Source organism: Phyllobates terribilis, unplaced genomic scaffold, assembly GCF_046119375.1.
Source record: "Phyllobates terribilis strain yellow unplaced genomic scaffold, ASM4611937v1 Scaffold_4__5_contigs__length_816908805, whole genome shotgun sequence".
Classification (NCBI taxonomy): Eukaryota; Metazoa; Chordata; class Amphibia; order Anura; family Dendrobatidae; genus Phyllobates; species Phyllobates terribilis.
The window spans coordinates 399,281,199-399,306,336 of NW_027362764.1; the positions used below are offsets into that span (position 1 = coordinate 399,281,199).

At 45.7% G+C, this 25,138-nt stretch overlaps 1 protein-coding gene across 2 annotated transcripts in view; it reads left to right on the plus strand.

The window, feature by feature from the left end:
• Nucleotides 1–25,138, plus strand: part of ADAMTS16 (ADAM metallopeptidase with thrombospondin type 1 motif 16) — a 453,100-nt gene that overhangs the window by 282,147 nt on the left and 145,815 nt on the right. For both annotated transcript variants that reach the window (XR_012320095.1, XM_073678502.1), the window contains exon 17: nucleotides 5,051–5,189. Coding sequence is in view for 1 of the 2 variants with exons in the window: in XM_073678502.1 (XP_073534603.1) it covers nucleotides 5,051–5,189 (139 nt within the window). In the remaining variant the exon portion in view is untranslated. The remainder of the gene's footprint in view (nucleotides 1–5,050; nucleotides 5,190–25,138) is intronic.

Consider the following 25,138-nt stretch of genomic DNA (forward strand, 5'->3'; position numbering starts at 1 on the left):
AGGAGTTCCCAGAGATGCTTAGCACTTGTTGGCCCTTTTGCCTTCACTCTGCGGTCCAGCTCATCCCAAACCATCTCGATTGGGATCAGGTCTGGTGACTGTGGAGGCCAGGTCATCTGGCGTAGCACCCCATCACTCTCCTTCTTGGTCAAATAGCCCTTGCACAGCCTGGAGGTGTGTTTGGGGTCATTGTCCTGTTGAAAAATAAATGATGGTCCAACTAAACGCAAACCGGATGGAATAGCATGCCGCTGCAAGATGCTGTGGTAGCCATGCTAGTTCAGTATGCCTTCAATTTTGAATAAATCCCCAACAGTGTCAGCAGCAAAGCACCCCCACACCATCACACCTCCTCCTCCATGCTTCACGGTGGGAACCAGGCATGTAGAGTCCATCCGTTCACCTTTTCTGCGTCGCACAAAGACACGGTGGTTGGAACCAAAGATCTCAAATTTGGACTCATTAGACCAAAGCACAGATTTCCACTGGTCTAATGTCCATTCCTTGTGTTCTTTAGCCCAAACAAGTCTCTTATGCTTGTTGCCTGTCCTTAGCAGTGGTTTCCTAGCAGTTATTTTACCATGAAGGCCTGCTGCACAAAGTCTCCTCTTAACAGTTGTTTTAGAGATGCGTCTGCTGCTAGAACTCTGTGTGGCATTGACCTGGTCTCTAATCTGAGCTGCTGTTAACCAGCAATTTCTGAGGCTGGTGACTCGGATAAACTTATCCTCAGAAGCAGAGGTGACTCTTGGTCTTCCTTTCCTGGGGTGGTCCTCATGTGAGCCAGTTTCTTTGTAGCGCTTGATGGTATTTGCAACTGCACTTGGGGACACTTTCAAAGTTTTCCAAATTTTTCGGACTGACTGACCTTCATTTCTTAAAGTAATGATGGCCACTCGTTTTTCTTTACTTAGCTGATTTTTACTTGCCATAATACAAATTCTAACAGTCTACTCAGTAGGACTATTAGCTGCGTATCCACCAGACTTCTGCGCTACACAACTGATGGTCCCAACCCCATTTATAAGGCAAGAAATCCCACTTATTAAACCTGACAGGGCACACCTGTGAAGTGAAAACCATTTCCGGTGACTACCTCTTGAAGCTCATCAACAGAATGCCAAGAGTGTGCAAAGCAGTCATCAAAGCAAAAGGTGGCTACTTTGAAGACCTAGAATATAAGTCATATTTTCAGTTGTTTCACACTTTTTTGTTAAGTATATAATTCCACATATGTTAATTCATAGTTTTGATGCCTTCAGTGTGAATGTACAATTTTCATAGTCATGAAAATACAGAAAAATCTTTAAATGAAAAGGTGTGTCCAAACTTTTGGTCTGTACTGTACGTTAATGAACTCAATACATAAAAAGTTAAAAAAAAAGGCAAGTAATAGATGGGAACATGGAAAACGCATGTATAACTGATAAAAGCTCTCTAATGAACCTCCCAGCAGCCAGACTTTATGGACTATATTTTGTATTGATAATTTTTGCAAGGAAAGCAAATAACTGCACTCGTACTTCTTTCCCAGAGGTCAGTGGTGTGTCTTACTAATGTGCATTAAGATTTGGAAACAGGTAGTGAAAACAACTATAGCACGTTTAGACTTTATAAAGCATATGTAGAAAGGTTTATTTTTGTTTTTGTCCATATCTTTGCAATTTTTCTCTGTGAGTGATACCATATTCAGTGATTAGCGAACATGCTCGGTGATATTCGGATATCACTGGAGTATCTGGGTGCTCAGATTAAATGCTTGAATCCCCACCTCGCATGTTTGGCACCTGTTGTTACACAGCCAGTAAACATACAGTTTAACATGGTTTTTGCTAAATTTGTGTTAAATTACAATGGTGTTAAACTCCCAAAAAAAAAAAAAAAAAAGTTACTGGATTAAATTTGTCCCCCATACAGTTTAACATGTTCTGTGTTAAATTACAGTGGTTTTAAACTTAAAAAAAAACGCTTTACCTGCTGCTGGTGACCAATTTTATTTATTTTTATTAAAAAAAAACTTTGTCCCAGAGACCTAGCAATTAGAAAATGCATAAGGCGTGCTGTAAGGGACGGGCAAGTGGAATTGTTGATGATGATGATGCACGCAGATGCCGAGAACTTGGGACAGGTGCGACTGTGCCTGTTGCTGGAGCACAATAAACACGCCCATCCACAACACATGGCTTCCTGTCCCACTTTGCAGGGAGGCATGGGACACCACTTCTGAAGCCACACCCGTATGCGTGCCAGCACCACTTAGTCTTCCACACGGTCCAGTCTCACCAGCCAAGAGTCTCAATCACTTAATCCTCACCCTGATCCTCCTTCCTCCCACCATGCTGACCAGTGAGACCTAGGAGACTCCGAAGAGCTCTGTATGACATCATTTCTTGATTGTGGCCTTTCACGCTGCATGTTTCAAGAGGGACAGGAGGATATGCTGTTTAGTGATTCGCAAAACTTAGAGCAAACCACGATCACAAGAAGATGACGGTGGGGAACTGCAAGTTTTGTCTAAAGAGGTAGATGATGATGAGACACAGTTGCCAATAATTCATGTTATTAAGTCAGGAGGACCAGAGTGTGGTGGATGAAAAAGTCACTGACCCAACCTCGTAAGCTATCGTGCATATTGAGGACAGCAGAGCTGAGGGGGGGGGATCGGCAGCAACAAAACAGGCAGGTAGAGGCAGCTGGGTGACAAGAGGAAAAAGGCTGGCAACTGTTGCGTAGAGCACCAACACTTGCGAATTTCTCCGTCATAGAGTTAGGTGTTCCTCAGTCTGGGACTTTTTTAAAGAGAGTTCTGAGACAAAAAAATTGTCATTTGCAACCTGTGCCAAGGTCATCAGGGGCCTGACCACTAAAGGTCTAACCACCACCAGCATGATCAGACACATGTCATCTAAGCACCCGACACGGTGGGCCTAACTCCTGGGTCCACAATTAGTGCCAGCAGGTGACACCACTGCCTCTTCCGCTGGGCTGGGTGCTTCCCAATCCCCTAGCCATGACACTGGCACAGATGCATCCCACAGTGCACCTGTCCTTGCACATTCTGATGCACCATCATCAGGCACTTCTAAATCCTTGACCCAGCACAGCGTTCAGTTGTCCCTACCCCAGGCCTTGGAACAAAAAGAAAGTTCACAGCCACCCATCCACATGTCCAAAAGCTAAACAGGCACATTTCCAGGCTGCTTGCCTTGGAAATGTTGCCGGTTATTCTTTTGGAGACAGAGGATTTCCGGTGACTCATGGCGGCAGCCGTCTCTCGGTACTCAGTTCCCAGCCGCCAGTATTTCTCCCGGTGTCGCGTCCTCGACTTGTACCAGCACATGTCCATGTACATCACACGTGCCCTTACCAACCCAGTTACTGGGATTGTCCATTTAACGATCGACACGTGGACAAGTGCTTGTGGACAAGGAAGCTACATTTCCCTGTTGGCACACTGGGTGAACATTGTGGAGACCAGGGCCAAGTCCCACCCTGGCATGGCACATGTGCTACCGACACCGAGGATTGCTGGCCCTACTTTTATCAGGGTTTCCTCCACCTCCTACACCAGTTCCTGTACCTGCCCTGGTGCTCCTCCTCATCCTTCATCTCCGATTTGTTATCTCAGAGCACATCGTCCACTTCAGCTAGAAGCTGGATTCTCTGCAGCACTGCTTCAGTGCAGAGGCAACAGGCTCTACTGAAGCTAATTTGTCTAGGAGACAAACCACACCACCGCAGAGTTGTTAAAAGGAATTAATGATCAGACAGAACTGCGTCTCTGAACCTAAAACCAGACATGGTTGTGTGTCATAATGGTTTTGACCTGGTGGTGGCTGTGAAACATGGCAAGCTCACACACGTACCATGCTTGCCCAACATGCTCAACTTAGCAGTTCAGCAGTTTATGAAAACCTACCCAGATTTGCCAGAGCTACTTGTGAAGGTAAGCTGCATGAGCGCCCATTTCTGCAAGTCAGCTACAGCTGCTGCCACTCTGGCAGTGCTGCAGCAGCGCATGCAAGTGTTAGTTCATCGACTAATGCTCTGGACTCCACACTGCACATGCTGGCAAGGCTTTGTGAGCAGCAGAGGCCAGTTGTTGAATACCAGCTCCAACACCCATTGGTATTCTAGGCTGCCTCCGCACATAACAACTGAAGAGTGGGCATGGATGTCTGACATTTGTGCGGTTCTCCAAGACTTTGAGGAGTCCACAAAGATGGTGAGCGGCGATGATGCCATAATCAGCGCAACGATCCTGCTTCTGTGCCTTCTAAAACAGTCACTGCTCACAATTAAACGTGAAGCTTTGCATGCGGACCAGGTGGAGAAGGAGGAAGACATGTGACAAGGAGACACTACCTAGCCCAGCCTGATCTCATCTGCTCAGTACTCGATTGGGTAGCAGTGAGGAGGTGGAGGCTGAGAAAGAAGAGGAACAGGAGCTGACTGCTAGCGCAACAGAGGCTAGTACCCACACAAGCTTTGTACCGTCTCTCCTACGTGGATGGGCTGAGGAGGGGAATGAGGAGAAAGAGAGGGAGGAGTAGGAGGAGGTGGAGAGTCGTCATCATTATGCGGACATTTTCACTGCCCCCCGAACCTCCTTGTAGGGTCTGCTGGAAAAATGCTCAGATTTCCCATTGACTCCCATTATACTCGTTACTTGAAATGGGCATTCGAGCATTAGGAATTGCTTGGTTCAAGTAACAAGCATCTGAGCATTTTAGTGCTCGCTCATCACTAACCATATTAAATTTTCATCTCCGAAGTACACCTCTTTGCTTAATTTTTCAGTTTTATCTCATCTTCAAAAGGTTGAGATATCATTCTCGGCAACTGATTCCCTGTCATGTAATTAATGACATCTGGTAAAGGAAATTAGATTTGGTTGGAAGTCAATAGTGCTGGATGTCACTCTCAGCAGCTTTAAGCAGGATGTGGTGTACCACTGGTATTTACTTAGATTAACTTACAATTTTCAAATTGCATGCATTACATATACCATGAAACCAATAGACTAATATGCAGAGTCTTCTCTTTCTAGATTCTACTGCAAGGTAAAAACCCTGGAATAGTGTGGGAATTCTCAATGCCCAGACAAGAGAATGAGAGGAGGTTGACTCCAAAGCACAACTTTACATGGGCCATTATTCGCTCGGAGTGTTCTGCCTCATGTGGAGGAGGTAAAGTGTTGCAGTTTTGTAATTAACTGTTTGCTGTACACTAATTTTATTGTCTTCTAATTAAATTCAGGCTTTTCTGCTAAAGAAAACTACCGTATTTTTTGGATTGTAAAACGCACTTTTTTCCTTCACAATTTTGGAGGAAAGTGGGGGGTGCGTCTTATAGTCCGATATACATAATTACTGTGGCTGTGGGTGATGGGGAATGTGGGGGAAGCGACAGTGGCGAAGTAGTGGTTCACAGGAGGTAGCTGCCGTCTGCTGCAGCCTACACTGTGCCCGCTACTAAAGTAAATGAATATGGTGTGGTGAATATTCGTGGCCTTTAATAGCGGGCACGCTGACCACTGATCACAGCAGGAGTTGTGTTGCAGCTACAGCGTGCGCGCTATTAGGGAGAATGAATGGTCACTGCTCCCCACGCATGCAGTCCCGGCGTGGGGACCAGTGACTATTCCAGCACAGAGCAACACACAGCACTGGAGGAGAGAGGAGGTGAGTATGATTGTTTATTTTTTTTCTGTGCAAGCATACCTGGATGAGGGGCCATACATACAGGGATGAAGGGGGCCATGCATACAAGGATGAAGGGGGCCATGCATACAAGGATCAGGGGGGCCATGCATACAAGGATGATGGGGGCCATATATACAGGGATGAGGCATGAGGGTGGCCATACATACAGGGATGAGGCATGAGGGGGGCCATACATACAGGGATGAAGGGGGCAATACATACAGGGATAAAGGGGGCCATACATACCAGGATGAGGGGGGGCCATACATACCAGGATGAGGGGGGGCATACATACAGGGATGAAGAGTGCCATACATACCAGGAAGAGGAATGAAGGTAACATACATATGAAGAAGAGGGATGAAGGTGCCATACATACCAGGATGGGTGTGAGGGGGGCAATACATACCAGGATGAAGAGTGCCATACATACCAGGAAGAGAGATGAGGGGGCCATGCATACCAGGATGGTGGATTGGGGTGCTATGCATATCAGGATGGGGATGAGGGCCACATATAACAGGAAGGAGGGGGCCATATATACCAGGATGGGAGATGTTAACAGAATTGGGGGACAATACCCTTATAACAGTGCCAGAAGTAGACCCACTCTCCCTTAACAGGGCATCATGACCACATTTTTGGCTTCAATTTTTTTTCTATTTTCCGCCTCTAAAACCTAGGTGCGTCTTATTGTCCGGTGCGTCTTACAGTCTGAAAAATACAGTACTATGTTTTTCCACAATACTTTATTTATTTTTTCTACTTTTTATTGTTCCTGTTGTTGATATTTTTGCCAGTGCAAATAATACTACCTTAATATTACCTTAAAGAGCCATAGTAATTTTATCACATACAGAGAAAAAATAATATTGCCATGAAAGTGAGAATAATCAAATAACACTGCGGCACAGTATTTCAATAACACATCCATATATTTATTGTGTGTAGATGTATGCATTCTAATAGTCAGCCGCCATAATGCAACTTCAATTATAGATGGTGTTAGAAGCCATCTTCGGAATATACTGGCAAGTCTATGTACTATCAGAAATGGGGTTACAGCTGCATTACTGCTACACAGTAGGAATGGAGAAAGATGTGCTTTTTCCCCTCACCCATGACAGCACACCTTGAGAGAGGGATCCGCCCCACCAAGGACAGGAAGCCATCTGAAATAAAAAGGCGGTACCTCTCCCTCACTTCAGTTGGTTTCCTGTCCTTGATGGGAACCTGTCTGAAAGAAGATGTTCATACTTACCTGGGCCTGTTCCGGTGTGGAAGAGCGGGCGCCAGCCTGTGCACCGGGTTCCAGGTTCAAGAAGCACCGTCCGCGGTTCCCTGGAGCCATGTCCGAGCGTGCGCAGGCAGTGAGGAGGGCTCTGGCTTCCCGCAGACCTCTGCGCTGTCCTCTCCCTGCCGCAGGCTCCTGACTGGCCGCACGCCCGGAGCGGCGTCTTCCGGGTGCGACGCGCCTGACGTCACGGCATGGTGCACGCTGGGAGAGGCGTGCCCGATGACGTCGGGGGGCGGCACCTGGATCCATCATGGCGGCACCCTGTAAGCGCTTGACGGCCGGCTTTTGAAACCTCGCCCGGCGAGCGTCAGGAGGGGGGAGGACACCTGAACCAGAGAAGGTTCCGAATGTGCCCTACTTTAGGTGGGGGGGTTGTCCTGGTCAAACGCTGCCTATACTCATGCTTGTGGTATAGCAGCTATGGCAGACCAGGACAGCCAGGAGCAGCAGCAGCTGACCCCTCCATCTCAGCAACGCCAGCCGAAGAAGCAGTCGGACGCCTCTCACACGGACAGCCGCTCCAGTAACCGTAGCGGCAGCAGGAGAAGTAAGGTGTTGGACTCTTCAGGGCCATCCAGAAGGGATTCATCTTATGTCCCGCCACAGCCTCCAAATCCGGTACCCTTTTGTGACTTCAGGGGTGAGTGATCTTCGTGAATGTCACTTAATAGTAATGGAAAGTTATTATGTGCTTCATTCCTTAGGAACCTAAGAAGAGTAGCACCAAACAGAAGCACAGGGTTTGCGCCTTATGCCAAGTCCCCCTTTCCATAGATTGGCAGAAACAGCTTTGTGCTAGCTGTATTAACCAAACCATGGCGGAGAGCACCCCAGATTTTCCTTCTAATTTGAGATCCGTAATCCGTACAGAGGTTCAAGATTCCCTAAAAGACTTACTTAAGGGGAGAAAGAGATCCCATAACGATATCTCCTCTGACTATGACTCATCCTCCCAGTCGGAGGATCCATGCCTCAGTGATTCATCATCCTCCTCTTCATCAGACAGTGGTAGGCCCTGTTTCCCTATTGAGGGTACGGACAAGTTGGTCAGAGCTGTCAGATCAACCATGGGGTTGAGGGAGGAGAAGGCAGCCAGGTCCCTGGAAGACATTATGTTTGCAGGCCTGGAGGAAAAAAAGAGACGCTCCTTTCCAGTGAATCCTAAAATTCAGACCCTTATAGACTGGGAATGGAGGAAGCCTGAGAAATCGGGAGTGTTGCCCTCATCCTCTAAAAGAAGGTACCCCTTCAAGTATAGTGTCTCTGGGTCCTGGGATAAAATTCCTAAAGTTGACGGGTCTGTCGCCCGATCATCCAAAAAATCGTCCCTACCCCTGGAAGATTCGGGCAGTCTAAAGGATGCTCTAGATAAGAAGGCAGACTCCTTCCTACATCACACCTGGGAAGCGGCGGCAGGGGGCCTGAAACCAGCGGTAGCAGGCACTTGTGTCGCTAGGTCACTCATGGCGTGGCTTCAACTATTAGAAGACCAGCTCAAGGATAAAAAGATATCCAGAGATAAAATCCTCTCCAATCTACCTTACTACAGGCAGCGTCCGCTTTCCTTGCCACCTCCTCAGCGGATTTGGTTAAACTCGCTGCCTGGTCTGCAAACTTATCTAACGCTGCCAGACGAGCCCTGTGGCTCAAGGGTTGCCCAGGAGACCTGCAGTCTAAACATAAACTATGTTCCCTTCCTTGTGAAGGTAAACTCGTGTTTGGCCAAAAGCTGGATGAGCTTTTGGAGAAGGCTGGCGACAGAAAGAGAAGTTTCCCAGGATTCACAAAAAGGTCCTACTTTCGGAGGAAAAGATTTAACCATGGTCGCCCTCCAGGAGAAAGGAAAAGATGGGAGCCCAGATCTAAAAAAGACTCTGGTTACATGTTTGGGGGGGCCATCCTCCAGTACCAAAAAATCTTCCCAATGACGCAGGGCTAGAGGTCGGGGGAAGGCTTTCCCATTTTATCCCAGCTTGGGAAGCCATTGCTTCAAATCCCTGGGTGTTGAGTATCATAAAGAATGGCCTAAAGATACGCTTCAGTCAAATCCCTCACCGAACCTTCATGATCACCCTCCAGGAGGAAGTCCAGGGAGGAGCAGCTAGCCCTAGAGTCGGAGGTGCTAGATTTAGTCAACAAGCAGGTCCTTCACGAAGTTCTGGATTCACAAAGGGGAAGGGGATTTTATTCCCCCCTATTTGTGATCAAAAAACCAAATGGGTCCTTAAGGACCATTATCAACCTCAAAAGTCTAAATCAGCTGATAGAGAACCAGACTTTCAAGATGGAATCAGTGAACTCTGCAGTAAAACTCCTACATCACAATTGTTTCATGGCAGTTATCGACCTAAAAGATGCCTATTATCATGTCCTAATCCATCCAGACTACCAGAAGTACCTAAGGGTAGCCCTATTCATCCAAGGGGAATTGAGGCATTTCCAGTTTACTGCCCTACCCTTTGGACTCTCGATAGCACCGACAGCGTTTACAAAGGTTATAGCGGAGGTGACAGCTTTTCTCCGAATCAAAAACGTGGTATTTGTTCCCTACTTCGTCGACTTTCTGGTAATAGGGAATCAGAAGACCACTGTTCCTCTCAACTGTTAGAGGTCAGGACAGCCTTACATCAGCTAGGATGGTTGATCAATATTCAGAAATCAAAACTATCCCCCTCAAGGACTCAGATCTTTCTGGTCTTGACCCTAAATTTCCAACTCCAAGCCTGCTTCCTCCCGGAGGACAAGGTTTGCAAAATAAACAGCTTGGTCTCAAGGGCCATAGAGTCTCCAGTGATGTCCCTGAGAGGAGCAATGTCCCTACTTGGCTCCATGACGTCCTGTCTCCCAACAGTCAAATGGGCCCAAGGTCATATGAGGCTTCTTCAGTGGGAGATCCTGTCGGCTCAAAAATCCTTCAACGGACATTTAGAAAGAGGACTATCTCTTTCCCTAGAGACGGTAGACTCCCTCTCATGGTGGACAAAGAGGGAGAATCTGACCTCAGGCTTGCAGTGGTCCAGACCAGTCGACCATACAATTACAACAGATGCAAGTGGCTCCGGCTGGGGGGGTCATCTAGCAGATCTCTCGGTTCAGGGGCTCTGACTACGTCACAAAATAGGGACATCATCGAACCTAAAAGAGCTTTTGGCAGTGGAGAAATCCCTGATAGGCTTCCTTCCCCACATAGAGGGTCGCCATGTCCAGATCAGGTCCGACAATCGGACGACAGTGGCTTATATAAATCACCTGGGTGAAACAAGATCACGCTCCCTGATGGCAGTGGCAAACAGAATCCTGCAACTAGCAGAACAGCATCTCCCATCCCTCAGTGCTCTTTACATCCGGGGGGTGGAAAATTCAAGGGCAGATTTTCTCAGTCGCTACACTCTAAAACAGGGAGAGTGGGCTCTAAACCCGATAGTCTTCCAGCAGATTATCTAATTATGGGGGTCACCGGACATAGATTTGTTCACCACCAGGGCAAACAGGAAGGTGGAGAGATTCTGTTCACTATATCCGACAGAGAATCCCTATGCTGTAGACGCTCTCCAGACACCCTGGAAGTTCAGGAGGGCCTATGCTTTTCCACCGATAGTAATGATCCCGGCAGTTGAGAGGAAAATTCGGGAGGAGGGGGCAAGAATAATTCTGGTAGCCCCCTTTTGGCCAAAAAGACCCTGGTTCTCCCTACTTCATCTAATGTCGGTCTCGGATCCCTGGGTTCTGCCGGACAGGCCGGACCTTCTCATCCAGGGACCGATGTTCCATGCACAAGCCACAGGTTTCCATCTGGTGGCTTGGAATTTGAGAGGATGTTACTGAGGAATAGGGGGTTTTCACCGGGCCTAGTTTCCACCCTATTGGGTAGTAGGAAGCCCATAACATCTAAGATTTATAGCAGAATCTGGGGAAAATTCCTGGATTTTATAGACTCCCCGTTGTCGGATAAACCTCCAATTAAAGATGTCCTAGAGTTTTTACAGACAGGACGTGACCTGGGGTTAGCTACGGGAACACTTAAAGTTCAGGTGTCCACCCTAGGGGCGCTCTATAATTGCAACCTGGCAGGGAACGGGTGGGTCTCTAGATTCATTAAATCCTGTTCCAGAGCTAAGCCAGTTCAGGCTCTCAGAGTTCCTCCCTGGGACCAGAATTTTGTTTTAAGCGCACTCTCTGGCGACCAATTTAAACCCATGTAGGTTATCTCTCCAAAGTTCCTCACCCTCAAAACCATTCTCCTAGTGGCCCTAACATCGGCCCGTAGGGTGAGTGACCTGCAGGCCCTTTCTGTCGATCCCCCATACACCCAAATTCATGATGACTGGGTTGTCCAACGTACAGATCCAGCATACCTTCCAAAAGTAGTTTCTAGATTCCACTGTAATCAAGAGATTGTGCTTCCCTCAGTCTGCAGTAACCCAAAAAAAACCCGGGGAGGTTAGATTCCACAATCTAGATGTTAGAAGGGCTTTACTACAGTACATAGACATGACTAGTCAGTGGAGGAAGGACCACTCCTTGTTTCTGGCCTTTCAGGGGAGTAGGAAAGGTCACGGAGTGTCAAAGGGAACTATTTCTAGGTGGCTTAGGGAGGCCATTTGTCTAGCTTACATATCTACAGGTGTTCTGGCACCGGATGGTATTAAAGCTCATTCCACCAGAGCTGTAGCGACCTCCTGGGCAGAGAGAGCAGACGTCTCAATTGACCAGAGATGTAAAGCTGCTACTTGGTCTGCACCATCCACCTTCTACAATCACTATAGGTTGGATCTATCCTCCTCTGACCTCACCTTTGGGTGAAGGGTAATTCAGGCGGTGGTCCCTCCCTAGGGTGCTCATATTCTCCAAAATTCTCTCAAGGTGTGCTGTCATGGGTGAGGAGAAAACACCAAGGTTACTTACCGGTAGCCGGTTTTTCCTGAACCCATGACAGCACCCGTAGTTTTCCGCCCTGTCTCTTTCTCACACCCTGGTGAGCACTTTATGTTTTGGGTGATTATATATATTGTAGGGGTTGGTTATGTGTTTAACCTTTTCTGGAGGTCCTCTCAACGCTCTGTAATCAACTGAAGCGAGGGAGACGTGCCGCAGTTTTATTTCAGATGGTTTCCTGTCCTTGGTGGGGCAGATCCCTCTCTCAAGGTGTGCTGTCATGGGTTCAGGAAAAACCGTCTACTGGTAAGTAACCATGGTGTTTCATCATCATGTCAGGGGAGCAATACAAGACGTGCAGGGCATAGTGAGGTACAAGACACAAGCCTGATCCAATTACTCTAGCAAAAGGTCATCTGCACATTTAGGACCCAATCAAATTGTTTACATCAGATAAGTGTGGCAAAGCCCCCCTGTCAAATTCAACAAAAGTGCTGACATTTTTTACAAAATAAATTTTGCTCCATTCCCTGACTGGGTTAACATTTCTGGTGAGGTGCTTGCCACTTATATATAGTGCTGAATTCATTAAGTGGCGTGCATCTCTAAGACTGGCGTACGAAACTATTTACTAACCACCAATGCTAACCACTAGAACTAACAGACAATATTCTATGCTCTTCCTAAACCTGTCTTCTGTCTTTGACACAGTTGATCACTCTCACTACAAAGACTCTATTCACTTGGCATCAAAGATATTGCCCTGTGTGGGATATCCTCATACCTCTTTAATCACACGTATAGCATTTCTCATTCCCATACTACCTCCTTATCCCACCCTCTCTTTGTTGGTGTCCATCAAGGTTCTGTGCTGGAACGTCTGTCTTCTCCATCTATACCTTTGGCCTTGGACAACTCAAAGTCCTATGGTTTCAGTACTACCTGTGACAAAATGGACCCCTTTTATATACAACATAGGATGATTTCTTATTTATCTGGACAATTTGGTATTTTGTGGCGAACTCGTAATATGCCACTCATGGGTTAAGTTCTTACAATCTAGCTGGACACTATTTTGTATACCCATTGTTTCTAGAGTCTTGTTGATGCTGGTGATGTTAACCTAGGTAATGCAATTATCTCTCTTCTGTAAGTTCAGAGGAATTTAATCCTGTTAGAATGCCATTGTATTACCATGTGGATTGTTGACTCTATGTAAATTACCTCAGCCACCATTGTTCTAATGTCATAACTTGCAAACAGTATGTCTCCTACTAGCATTCCATTGTAGGACTATATCAATCAGTATGTGGCTCTCCCTTGCCTGGACTGCAATACGACCAAAAATGGTTATATGGGACTTGAGATCCAGCCAATGAAAAGACAGTCTTATTCCACCAATCGTGAAGTCCCCGGTATCCTGCAATGAGGACTGAGGGTATATCAGGAGGACTGTTCAGTTGACCAGGAGATTTTTGTCTACTGCCCTAGAGATGTCGGTCCCGACTGCAGGTGCACTAGCTTGAAGACAGGCAGCTAATTTAGGATCTTCGGATTCGAATGGGAGAACAACGACCGCCTAGGACACAACCCAGGTTGGGACATTTCGGTCACCTGGTTACAGACTTTGCGGTGCTGTCTCAGTTCCAAACTCCGGCATTATTTCTTTCTGGGCGGGTGCTTGCCAAAAGAAGGGGACCACTGGTTTGGAGTAAATAGTCCTGGAAGATCTGAGATACGAAGAATCTAAAATCCTGGTGAGCCAGTGGAAGGGTGAGACTCTGTTGCCTGTTACAATTTGTGCTGTGCTGGTTATGTGTTATATGCTGTTAGTTGTTGGGGATCCAATAAAGCCTTAATATTGTGATTCCCTCACCCTGTGTTGTCTGGGTAGTGTTCCGCCCACGGTTGAGGAGTTCGGGCATTCAGTTGGGGATGAGCCCTGGTCCACGTTGTCTTTCTAAAGGCGGCTGGGCCAGCGGACGAGAGCACCCACTGACCCCATGTCCTTACAATTGGTGGCAGCGGTGGGATACTACTCAGCCTGGTTTATCCAGGAGAGCTGCCGGGGACTGGTGTTCGTGGACACCATCCAGGGGCTCAACAACCAGGGAAGCATATAAGCATACCCAGCAAGCCATAGGTGAGGCATTCAGGTTTCGGACACGGCCAAGGCCAACCCCACCAGCTCAGCCATGGGAAAAGGGCCGGAGAGGAGTTACGACCGCAGCAGTAAATGGATGCTACAGGATATGTGCCACAGGAGAAATGTTGAATACAGGAGCGCTGACACTCGGGCGGCTTTGATCCAGAAATTGGTCCATTGGGATATCCAGAATGAGGTGGAGGATGATGAGGACCCCGTCGACGTTGTACCCGAGGATGTCCACCATGTGTCTCATCCTGGGTCCCATGACAATCTGGAAACCACCCAATCCCCAGCAGAACAAGCCAAGGAATGGTTGGCTGCCTTGGGGCCTGAAGCTTCAAGAGAAGAAAGGGCTGGTGTTTTACAAGCAGTGCTTGGAGCTCCAATTTCTTTACCACCAGCGCCCACCTCCACAATAGACCGCCACCAAGGAATTCATCTTCGCTACAGTGACGTACCAGTGATGAATGAATCCAGCACGGAGATTGATGAACACTTGCAAAACTTTGAGGTGATGATGAGTATGCACAGGATACCCACAGCTGAGTGGCCCAGATACTTGTGGACAAGTTTGCCTGGTGGGGCCCAGGAGGCTGTCCGATCACTTGGGCCTCAGGATTGCTTGGACTATGGAATTATTAAGGACAATCTGTTGACCCTTTTTGCCATAACCCCTGAGAGATATCGCATTAAGTTCCGGACTATGCCTCGCCAGGGTGTCTCCTACGTCGAATTTGGCAGTCAGCTCCGACGACACTGTAACCACTGGCTCGATGGTCAGGCTACCCACTCTGCTGCTGCCCACTGGGACATGATAGTACTCGAACAGCTTATGGAAAAGATAGCCCCCTAAATACGAGAATGGGTGGCGGACCGGAAGCCCGACACCCTGGAGCAAGCAGCTCGATTGGCTGACGAATTTACAGCCAACTGACCCAGCTTGAGACCCAATAGACCCACCGATCCCAGGAGGTTCCTCAACCATGGATCCCAGTGACTTCCAGACTCCCGTGCTGGACTAACTCCCTATGCCACAGAAGCCCCAACAGGGCAAAGGCTTACCAACAGGGCCCAAGATTTGACTAAACCACTACGCTGTTATACATGTGGGCGCCTTGGACACATGGCCAAAGAGTGTCTTCAAAACCGGGGCCCCATGCCTGGAGCCCGTCTGCCAGCTCAACCAGTCAACATATGCAGAGATGAACCAGCAAGGCCTGGAGGATACTACCCCCACTGAACAGCAGCTGAGGAAGTGATTTACCCGATCCACACCTTGCGGCAGGCCGGACACCGTACCCCAGCCAACCTCAATCGCCACATACAGACGGTCAAGGTTGGTGGAATACCGGCTCAGGGACTTTGAGACTCAGGATCCTCAATCACCCTGGTTAGCCCAGATATTGTTCCCGCCTAACATCATTTACTGGGTCGCCAAGTGACCATCTCCCTTGCTGGGGGCCAGCGATCAAACATCCCTCTGGCACAAGTGCAGTTGGACTGGGGAACTGACCAGTGAGAGGTTGAAGTGGGGCTCATGGACGGCCGCCCAACCCCTGTTCTTTTGGGAAACGACCTAGGACAAGGATTATCCAGCCAGTTCGTCACCGCCATCACCCGCAGCCAAGCCAAGAATCAACCGTGTGCTGATCTTTCTACCAACCCATCCGAAGATAACCCCCCCCCGCCGTCTTCAGCCTCCTCTTCTGAGACAACAAATGTGAGTACATCAAACCAAACTGTGGCCATTGACTGGGGGGAGATAGATCGTAAGGAGTTCAGGGAAGCCCAACTGACAGACCACACCCTAGAGAGTATCCATAGTGCGGCTGCCCAACCTGGGGGAGGAAATCAGGGGGAGGTGTATAGATGGGAAAGAGGCCTTTTATATCGGGAAAAGCCCGCATCATGCCCAGAAAGACCTTGGACCCGTGTACATCAGCTTGTGGTACCCCAGCAATACCGACCCCAACTACTGCGCTTAGCTCATGATGTTCCCGCAGCTAGGCACATGGGGACCAAAAAGACCAGGGCCCGCCTGTTGCTTAGTTTTTTTGGACCAAGGGTCACTCAAGAAGTGAAGAACTACAGAGCCTCTTGTCCAGTGTGTCAACGTATGGGCGGAGCCCCATGTCGGGCCCCACTCCAACCCATGCCTTTGATAGGGGACCCGTTCCAGAGAGTTGCCATTGATTTAGTAGGCCCCTTAGCCATCCCCAGCTGCAGCGGGAAAATATTCATCCTCACCCTGGTAGACTTTGCCACCCGCTAGCCAGAAGCCACTGCCTTGACTTCCATAGATGCAGAACATGTGGCTTAAGCTTTACTGGACATCTTTAGCCGAGTAGGGTTTCCACAGGAAGTATTAACTGACCAGGGGCCACAGTTCCAAAGCGAACTGATTCAGACCCTCTGGGAGAAACATGGAGTCCGCCCCATGCGCACAACCCCCTACCATCCTGAAACGAATGGATTGTGTGAGCGCTTCAATGGAACCCTGAAACAGCTCATTAGCCGTTATGTAGAGGCCGAGGGAGGGGACTGGGAGAAAAACCTGCAGCAGCTCCTTTTTGCTTACCGGGAGGTGCCGCAGGACTCCACCGGGTTCTCCCCCTACGAATTGCTGTACGGCCGAAAAGTACGGGGGCCCTTAGAGCTGGTACGAGAAAGTTGGGAGGGCACCTTCCCCACAGAAGAGGTTCCCATCCTAGATTATGTTCAAAAATTTAGGGAAAGGATGAGACACCTCATGGCATTAGCCCACGGGAACTTAGAAGTGGCTCAGGAAAGGCAAAAACGATGTTATGATCGCGCTGCCCGACTCCGAGAATTTGCCTGTGGACAGAAGGTCCTAGTACTCGTACCGGTACGAAAAAACAAGCTGCAAGCCATGTGGGCGGGTCCATTTACCATTACCGGGAAATGTGGCAATACTGACTACACCGTGGCCTTGGACCAAGCAGGGGTTCATGAGCGTACCTACCATGTTAACAGGCTAAAAGCTTATGAGGAAAGAGAGGTCACCAACTTAGCAGTTTGCTGTCCCGATTTAGATGACCCTGATATAGACCAGATCCCAGACCTATTAGTGGACTTCAAAAGGGACATGGGGGTAAAAGATGTATCACTGGGGGAACAGCTGTGTCCATCACAGAAGCAACAGTTATCAGACGTACTCAGCCCATATGAATTCCTGTTCACGAGCTTGCCCAGTCGATCACCTCTGGTCCGGCATCATGTCAAGACAGGGGTATCCACTCCCCTACGCCAACCCGCATACCGAGTGACACCACCGGTGTTGGCAATGATGAAGGCCGAAGTGGATGACATGTTAAACATGGGAGTCATAATCCCCTCCCAAAGTCCATGGGCTGCCAGTGTTGTGCTGGTGCCAAAAAAGGACAAGAGTACTCGTTTCTGTGTCGACTATAGACGGCTCAATGAGATCACAGTTACGGATGCCTACCCCATGCCCCGGGTGGATGAACTACTAGATCGGTTGGGGGGATCTCGGTTTATATCCACCATCGATCTGAGCAAGGGATACTGGCAGATCCCACTCACAAGAGAGGCTCAAGAGAAATCAGCTTTCATAACCCCTTTTGGCCTATATGAGTTCACCAGCATGCCTTTTGGGATGAAGAATGCCCCAGCTACCTTCCAAAGGATGGTGGACCATTTACTAGAGGGATGTCAGGGGTATGCCCAGGCCTATTTGGATGACATCGCTATCTTCAGCGACACCTGGGAAGAGCATCTTCAGCACGTGTCCCAGGTGCTGCAAAGGGTAGCCAAAGCCCAGCTCACCATCCGACCTGACAAATGCCAAATGGGGATGGCCGAGGTGTTATACCTGGGACATCGGGTGGGAAGTGGGTGCATTAGTCCAGAACCAGCAAAAGTAGAAGCAATTACCCAGTAGCCGCGCCCAGTCAACCAAAAACAGGTCCGCTCGTTTTTGAGCACAGCAAACTATTATAGAAAATGTATCCCAATTACAACGTAGAAAAACCGCTCACCGACCTCACAACCAAAAAATATGCCCGCAACCTTATCTGGACCCCAGAATGTGAAGCTGCGTTCTTCCAGTTGAAAGACCGGCTAGCTCAGAGCCCAGTTCTGACTGCGCCTGACTTCCGACGTAGGTTCATTGTCCAAACCGATGCATCAGACACAGGACTACGAGCGGTACTTAGCCAAGTGGGGGCTGACGGCAAGTAACATCCGATAGCTTATCTCTCCCGGAAACTGTTGGACCGAGAGAGGGCCTCCACCACCATAGAAAAGGAATGCCTGGCCATATTCTGGGCCCTAAAAAAATTGCAGCCCTACCTCTATGGCAATGAATTTACAGTCCTCACTGACCACAATCCATTGAGTTGGCTAAACTGCACTGCTGGGGACAACGGGCCATTGCTTAGGCGGAGTCTGGCGTTACAATTCTACAATTTCTCTATCTCACATAAACAGGGCAAGAACCATGGAAATGTGGATGGACAGTCCCGACAGGTGGAGAAGGATGATCGGAAGCCTATCATGTCTGGCTAAATAAGAAGGGGGAGGAATGTGACGAAATGGACCCCTTTTATATACAACATAGGATGATTTCTTATTTATCTGGACAATTTGGTATTTTGTGGCAAACTCGTAATATACCACTCATGGGTTAAGTTCTTACAATCTAGCTGGACACTATTTTGTATACCCATTGTTTCTAGAGTCTTGTTGATGTTGGTGATGTTAACCTAGGTAATGTAATTATCTCTCTTCTGTAAGGTCAGAGGAATTTAATCCTGTTAGAATGCCATTGTATTACCATGTGGATTGTTGACTCTATGTAAATTGCCTCAGCCACCATTGTTCTAATGTCATAACTTGCAAACCGAATGTCTCCTACTAGCATTCCATTGTAGGACTATATCAATCAGTATGTGGCTCTCCCTTGCCTGGACTACAATACGACCAAAAATGGTTATATGGGACTTGAGATCCAGCCAATGAAAAGACAGTCTTATTCCACCAATCGTGAAGTCCCCATGTCCTTACACTACCTATATGGTGATGACACTTAAATTGACCTCTCTGCTGTCCAGAATCCCAGCCATACCCTCCTTCTCATCATGCTTTCTAGAACTCAAAGTGGACAAAACCAAACTCATCATTTTTCCCCGTCTCATTCAACCTCACCTATGAGACCTATCTATAAATGACATCACACTTTCCCCTGTATCACAAGTCCACTACCTAGGTGTGACCCTTGACTCCGCCCTGTGTTTCAAATCACACATACAAGTACTTACCACCTTCTACCTCCAACTCAAAAATATTTGTCCTTTCTTCAACCCCGAATCTACTAAAATTCTAGCACACGCTCTCTTCAACTCCTGCCTTGAATATTGCAATATCCTCTTCTCTTGCCTTCCAACTAATACACTTGCACCTCTCCAGGCTATCCTTAACTCTGCTGCACAAACAATGCCTCTCTCCCATCGCTACTCTTTCGCCTCTGCCTCTCTGCCAATCCCTTAACTGACTTCCAAATTCCCCAACGAATCCAGTTAAAAATACTAACAATGATTTACAAGGTCGTCCATAATATGTCTCCTCCATACAACACCAAACTAATCTCCCAATATTTTCCCTTCCCACACATAATCTGTATTTTACATGCCATGGGCATTTTATGGTTTTTAAAAGCACTAAGGTTTGCCCAAAAACTGTTAGGGCATGTGCACATTTTGTCTTTTTAGGCGGCTCTGCCCTGAAAACCACCTGAAAGAGAGCTCAAAATACCTCAAAAGAATGAACATGTGCATTTCTATGTAAAAATGACTTGCTGTGTTTAGACTTTTGAGTGTTTTTAAACCACTTCATGTTTCAAATGATGCCAGGCGGCTAAAAGTGAGCTGACCATTCTTCAGGCTTTTTTCCCTTCTGAAGCTGCCCTCTACTTTACAATACAAGTCAATTGGAAGGCTTAAAAGATGTCCCAAAGATGCCTGAACGTATTTTTGAGCATTTTTCCAGCATTTGCACTTCAGAAATCACTAGCAGTTTCTTCATTGTTAAATAGAAAAAAAATGACCAAAAAACAATGGAAAAATACGCTTGAAAAAAATGTAGACTGTCAAAAGTGATGAAGCAAGTTCTCAAAAACTATCAAAAAGACACAAAAGAATGCTTTAAGACAAAAAACACCAACGTGTCTTGAAGAATCTCCCTCTTGGAAAAACTAGTATGTGAGCCCGTGTTTAAAAGACATTGTGTACACATACCCTTTCAGTATAACCTTCTATGTACTTGGTCTACAGCAGACAGACAGTGTGACATTTGTTTTATATGCATGGTCTATTAAAAAAAATTCAAAATGCCTGAACAATTTTTCTGGCTTTACATACCATGATATAATTCAAAGAGCTGTGAACGTTGCCTAAGGTGCTCAGCCACTCTCTAAATTATTTCAGCAATTTTGGTATAAAATTGTAGATCTGGAGTACCTACATGATTTTCCAGATTGTACCATGTATATGGATTTCCTTTTTATGTTCTTTCTTCTACCGTATACTCCAAATTGACAATTATTAATTACTTCAATAATTTAGATTAATACAGTGGCATACGTTTCATCACAGCTATATATCAGGAAATCTTTCTAACATATACCTCTGACAGGAGGTTTAATGGAGAAGGCACAGCTCCTGATTATAACACATCTTTGAAAGTATTGAAAACTTAACAAACTGATGTTGCAGATTTGCATAAATCAATAACAATATAAAGTTTTCTTGTGCCAGTTTAATATGCTTTTGCTTTGAATGAGGCTCACATAGCTCTTCTAGGACAGTTTTTTATTTTTTTACAAATATTTTGGCAAAGGTAAGTATCACACATTTAGTAGAAAAAAAAGCCTTCTAAAATAGGGCAACATTTATGTCAAGTTGAAGATTATTCATAACTTACCCCATGACTGAACACTCAGCCAAGAATACAGACTGTTAAGCTGTGCATATTATATTATGAAGCACAATTAAAGTCCAATAGACCTAATAAAATGAGCAAAATTTTACAACTTTACTCCAAGTATAAAAGTTCTTGCAGCAAGTTTTTCATGAATGCCTCAGAATTTCAACACATAAATACAATCTGAAATAAGTGATGAATTACGTCTATAATGCTTCCTCCTCATTGCTGTTACAGTTGCCAAAATAAAGGTTTTATTGAGTGGTTTCCATGAAGTCCTCATTAAATTAGGTGATAGTTTGATAGTTTTATCCTTTCCAAGTTAAATCTTATGGGAGGTAGTAGACGGCCTTCAACATTTGTCAATTTAGAATTAAAATTATGTTAGTTTATGGAGAAAGCTAGATTGGTGTAAATTTAGGTTGCATATTGTATGCTATTACACTTCTACACTACACTGGTGAGGCTTCAGATGTCCATACAAGGAGGTCTTTCAGTTGGTAGTCAATAAAGAACATTAATACTGTTACTGTTAATATGTACTGTTGTCTGTAATATTGTTAAATTAATGAGTAAATGTAATACCCAAGTTGGTCACCATCTTAAAGTGGTTGTTCGCTCCAAATCGATAAGTCTGCAATCACTCTGTGTGGCTGTGAATCCCCCCAGTGCACACACTGTGCACTGCAGGAATTCGCTGGTTTCTGACCCAGGACCGGAGGGTATGTATGAGTTATACATACTCCCAGCCAGTGGGAATGGCCTTGCTCCATACACTTGTATAGAAGTGAGGCTGTGCCTGGTTTGGTTAATAAATACTACATCTGTATCCAATCTCGTAAGAAAAAAACATCATCTGTCAGAGAGATTGTCCCATTGTTTTATAAGGAACAGAGAAAAACAGACCAAGAGGATAAAAGCCCCTCACCTCTTCGACCTTTCCAACCCTTGTGTGCTAAATAGGCATAATTCCAAAAAAAAACAAAAAACATTCCTATTGGGATATGAACCGAGCCATTGTAGTTTCAGAGGCTGATGCCTTACCATTGAGCCATCCAGTCAAGTGATACTGACTTGGAGCTTTTCTTGTCTTATGAGATCAACCATGAAAATCCTCAGTGTGACTAAAAGTCATTGTGATTCTGATTCTGATGTTTGAAGAAAGTCACACATCAGACTCACACATCAGACTCACACATCAGAATCAAACATCATTTGTATTTGGCTTGGGAGGGAGGTATTTCTGAAAGTCCCAATAAGTTTCAGACAAGGTTTGCACTGAAAATCATATAACCAAATAGAACGATTAACTTTTCTCAATTGAGTTTATAGCTCAGTGGTTAGTGCACTGTCTTCTAGACGTAGAGTTTTGGGTTTAAGTCTCATCAGCGAACAGTGAATTTTTTTTATTATTATTACAGTTGTAAAAGTCACTTGTCAGAATCACTTATCAGTCAGGGTATTTGGCCTCAAACTGACATCATTCTGATGTTTGATTTTGATATCTGATCGTGTCCTAATATGGACACTGTATGCCTTACCATTGAGCTACCCAGTCAAGTGATAGTAATCAGAATCACTTGTCAGGGTCACTTGTCAGACAGGGTATTTAGCCTCAAACTGACATCATTCTGATGTTCGATTTGGACACTGTACAGGAGCATCTTGGTGCCAGTTCCACTCTTATCCCTTATAGGCTCAATTTATGAAAGCTCACTTTTGACAAAAGATGCTTTTTCCGTCATTTGTGAAAGATCTTTGACTTGAACTAAAAATCCAAAGGACCCAAATGAAGGTATTCCCTGTGATCCAGAAGCAGTGATCTTGTTCTCTACAGGTGTAATTGCTTGTGTCTTTGGATATCAAATCAAGGACTTTTTTGCTTCAAGGACTTTCTGGAAAAAAACAACACTCATCAAACTATAAAGAGTTACAAGCTGTGTGGGAGGCTCTTAGAAAACTGCAAATGCAGGTGGAAGGCCATCACACATTCCACAGTTGATCCTAACTTGTTGATCTGTAAAGTATATGTCCAGCCAGTATTGGTAATTGTTCCCACGCTCAATCTAAATATACAATTATTATCAACCTGTAGTATTATTAGGAATCAACAAAAATATGCAGCATGAGTACATTAGCTTATTATATCAAGCGACTTAGAACCACAGAGTATATATTACACACACACACACAAGCATACATATACAATAGGAGCACTTTTACACATACATACTGTATATAAACCAATAGGTGCACATATACATTTTCGCACATTAATAGATGTAAAAGAAATACCTTTTATAGTATGTTAATTAGAGATGAGCGTTGTTCTACTCGAACTGTTCGCCAATCTCAAATTCGAGCTGTTTTGGGCGGTGTTCGAGCCGGTCGGCGAACACGAACAATTTGAGAAAAATTCGGCTGTTCGAGGTTATGTTCGATAACTGTTCGTGCACCAAAATCATAACTGGATTTTTTCTCAGTAATGATGAAAATTAATGTTAATACGCAGTTTGAGTGTACAGCGGGGCGGGGGGAGGGGCAGGGGATGGATCTCTGCAGGAACAATGAAGATCTCCATTTTTTTTTCTCTTTCCCGCATTTACAGTGGGGAGGTGCAATCTGTCAGCCTATCAGCAGCGCACACACGGAGCGAAGTGCTTTTTTTCACACAAGCAAGGGCATGTGTGATTGGCAGTGTATGTCACATGTCCTTGCCCTATAAGACCAAGCCATTTTCCCCGTCGCCACCATTTTCTCACTGCTGCAGCTGCGTGTTAGACGGCACCGCTGTTGCTGTGTGCGCTATACCTTGTTAATTTCAAGCCAATTTTCGCACAAATATACAGATAGCTTGGGAGTAGGGAATAGTTGTGATTGCAGTCCTTTTAAGGACTAGGTTACAGCATTTCCTACGACTTTTATCAGGCAGGTCTGTGCTCTTAAATAGATAGATTGTGGGAGTAAAGACTAATTGTAATTGGAGTCCTTTTCAGGACTAGGTTACATCAGTTCCTATCAGTTTTTGCCAGGCAGGTCTGTGCCAGTGCTGTGCAAGTTTTTTTCACAGCATTTGGCTGAATCTAGCAAAGCTAATCCTTTTTGGCCTATTGCAGAGTGTGTTAGTCAGTGGAGTAGCCTATCTGTGTTGCAAGATATACCACCTGTGTATAGAATACCAATTTTTTTACTGCACCTAGTGAAGTAAAATCTTTTGGGCATAGCATCATTCTATTAGTCCATCTATACTGACCTCCATCAGGTTGCAAACTCAATATAATTTTTTTCTGCATCTAGCTCTGAAAAAATATTTGGGCTTCTAGCAGTGTGTGGGACTTGGTCTATTAGTCCATCTATACTGACCTCCATCAGGTTGCAAATTAAAAATAATTTTTTTCTTCATTTAGCTCTGAAAAAATATTTGGGCTTCTAGCAGTGTGTGGGACTTGTTCTATTAGTCCTTCTATACTGACCTCCAGCAGGTTGCAAATTGAATATAATTTTTTTCTGCATCTAGCTCTGAAAAAATATTTGGGCTTCTAGCGGTGTGTGGGACTTGGTCTATTAGTCCATCTATACTGACCTCCATCAGGTTGCAAATTAAAAATAATTTTTTTCTGCATCTAGCTCTGAAAAAATATTTGGGCTTCTAGCAGTGTGTGGGACTTGGTCTATTAGTCCATCTATACTGACCTCCATCAGGTTGCAAATTAAAAATAATTTTTTTCTTCATTTATCTCTGAAAAAATATTTGGGCTTCTAGCAGCGTGTGGGACTTGTTCTATTAGTCCATCTATACTGACCTCCATCAGGTTGCAAATTAAAAATAATTTTTTTCTGCATCTAGCTCTGAAAAAATATTTGGGCTTCTAGCAGTGTGTGGGACTTGGTCTATTAGTCCATCTATACTGACCTCCATCAGGTTGCAAATTAAAAATAATTTTTTTCTGCATCTAGCTCTGAAAAAATATTTGGGCTTCTAGCAGTGTGTGGGACTTGGTCTATTAGTCCATCTATACTGACCTCCATCAGGTTGCAAATTGAATAAAAAAAATTTCTGCATCTAGCTCTGAAAAAATATTTGGGCTTCTAGCGGTGTGTGGGACTTAGTCTATTAGTCCATCTATACTGACCTCCATCAGGTTGCAAATT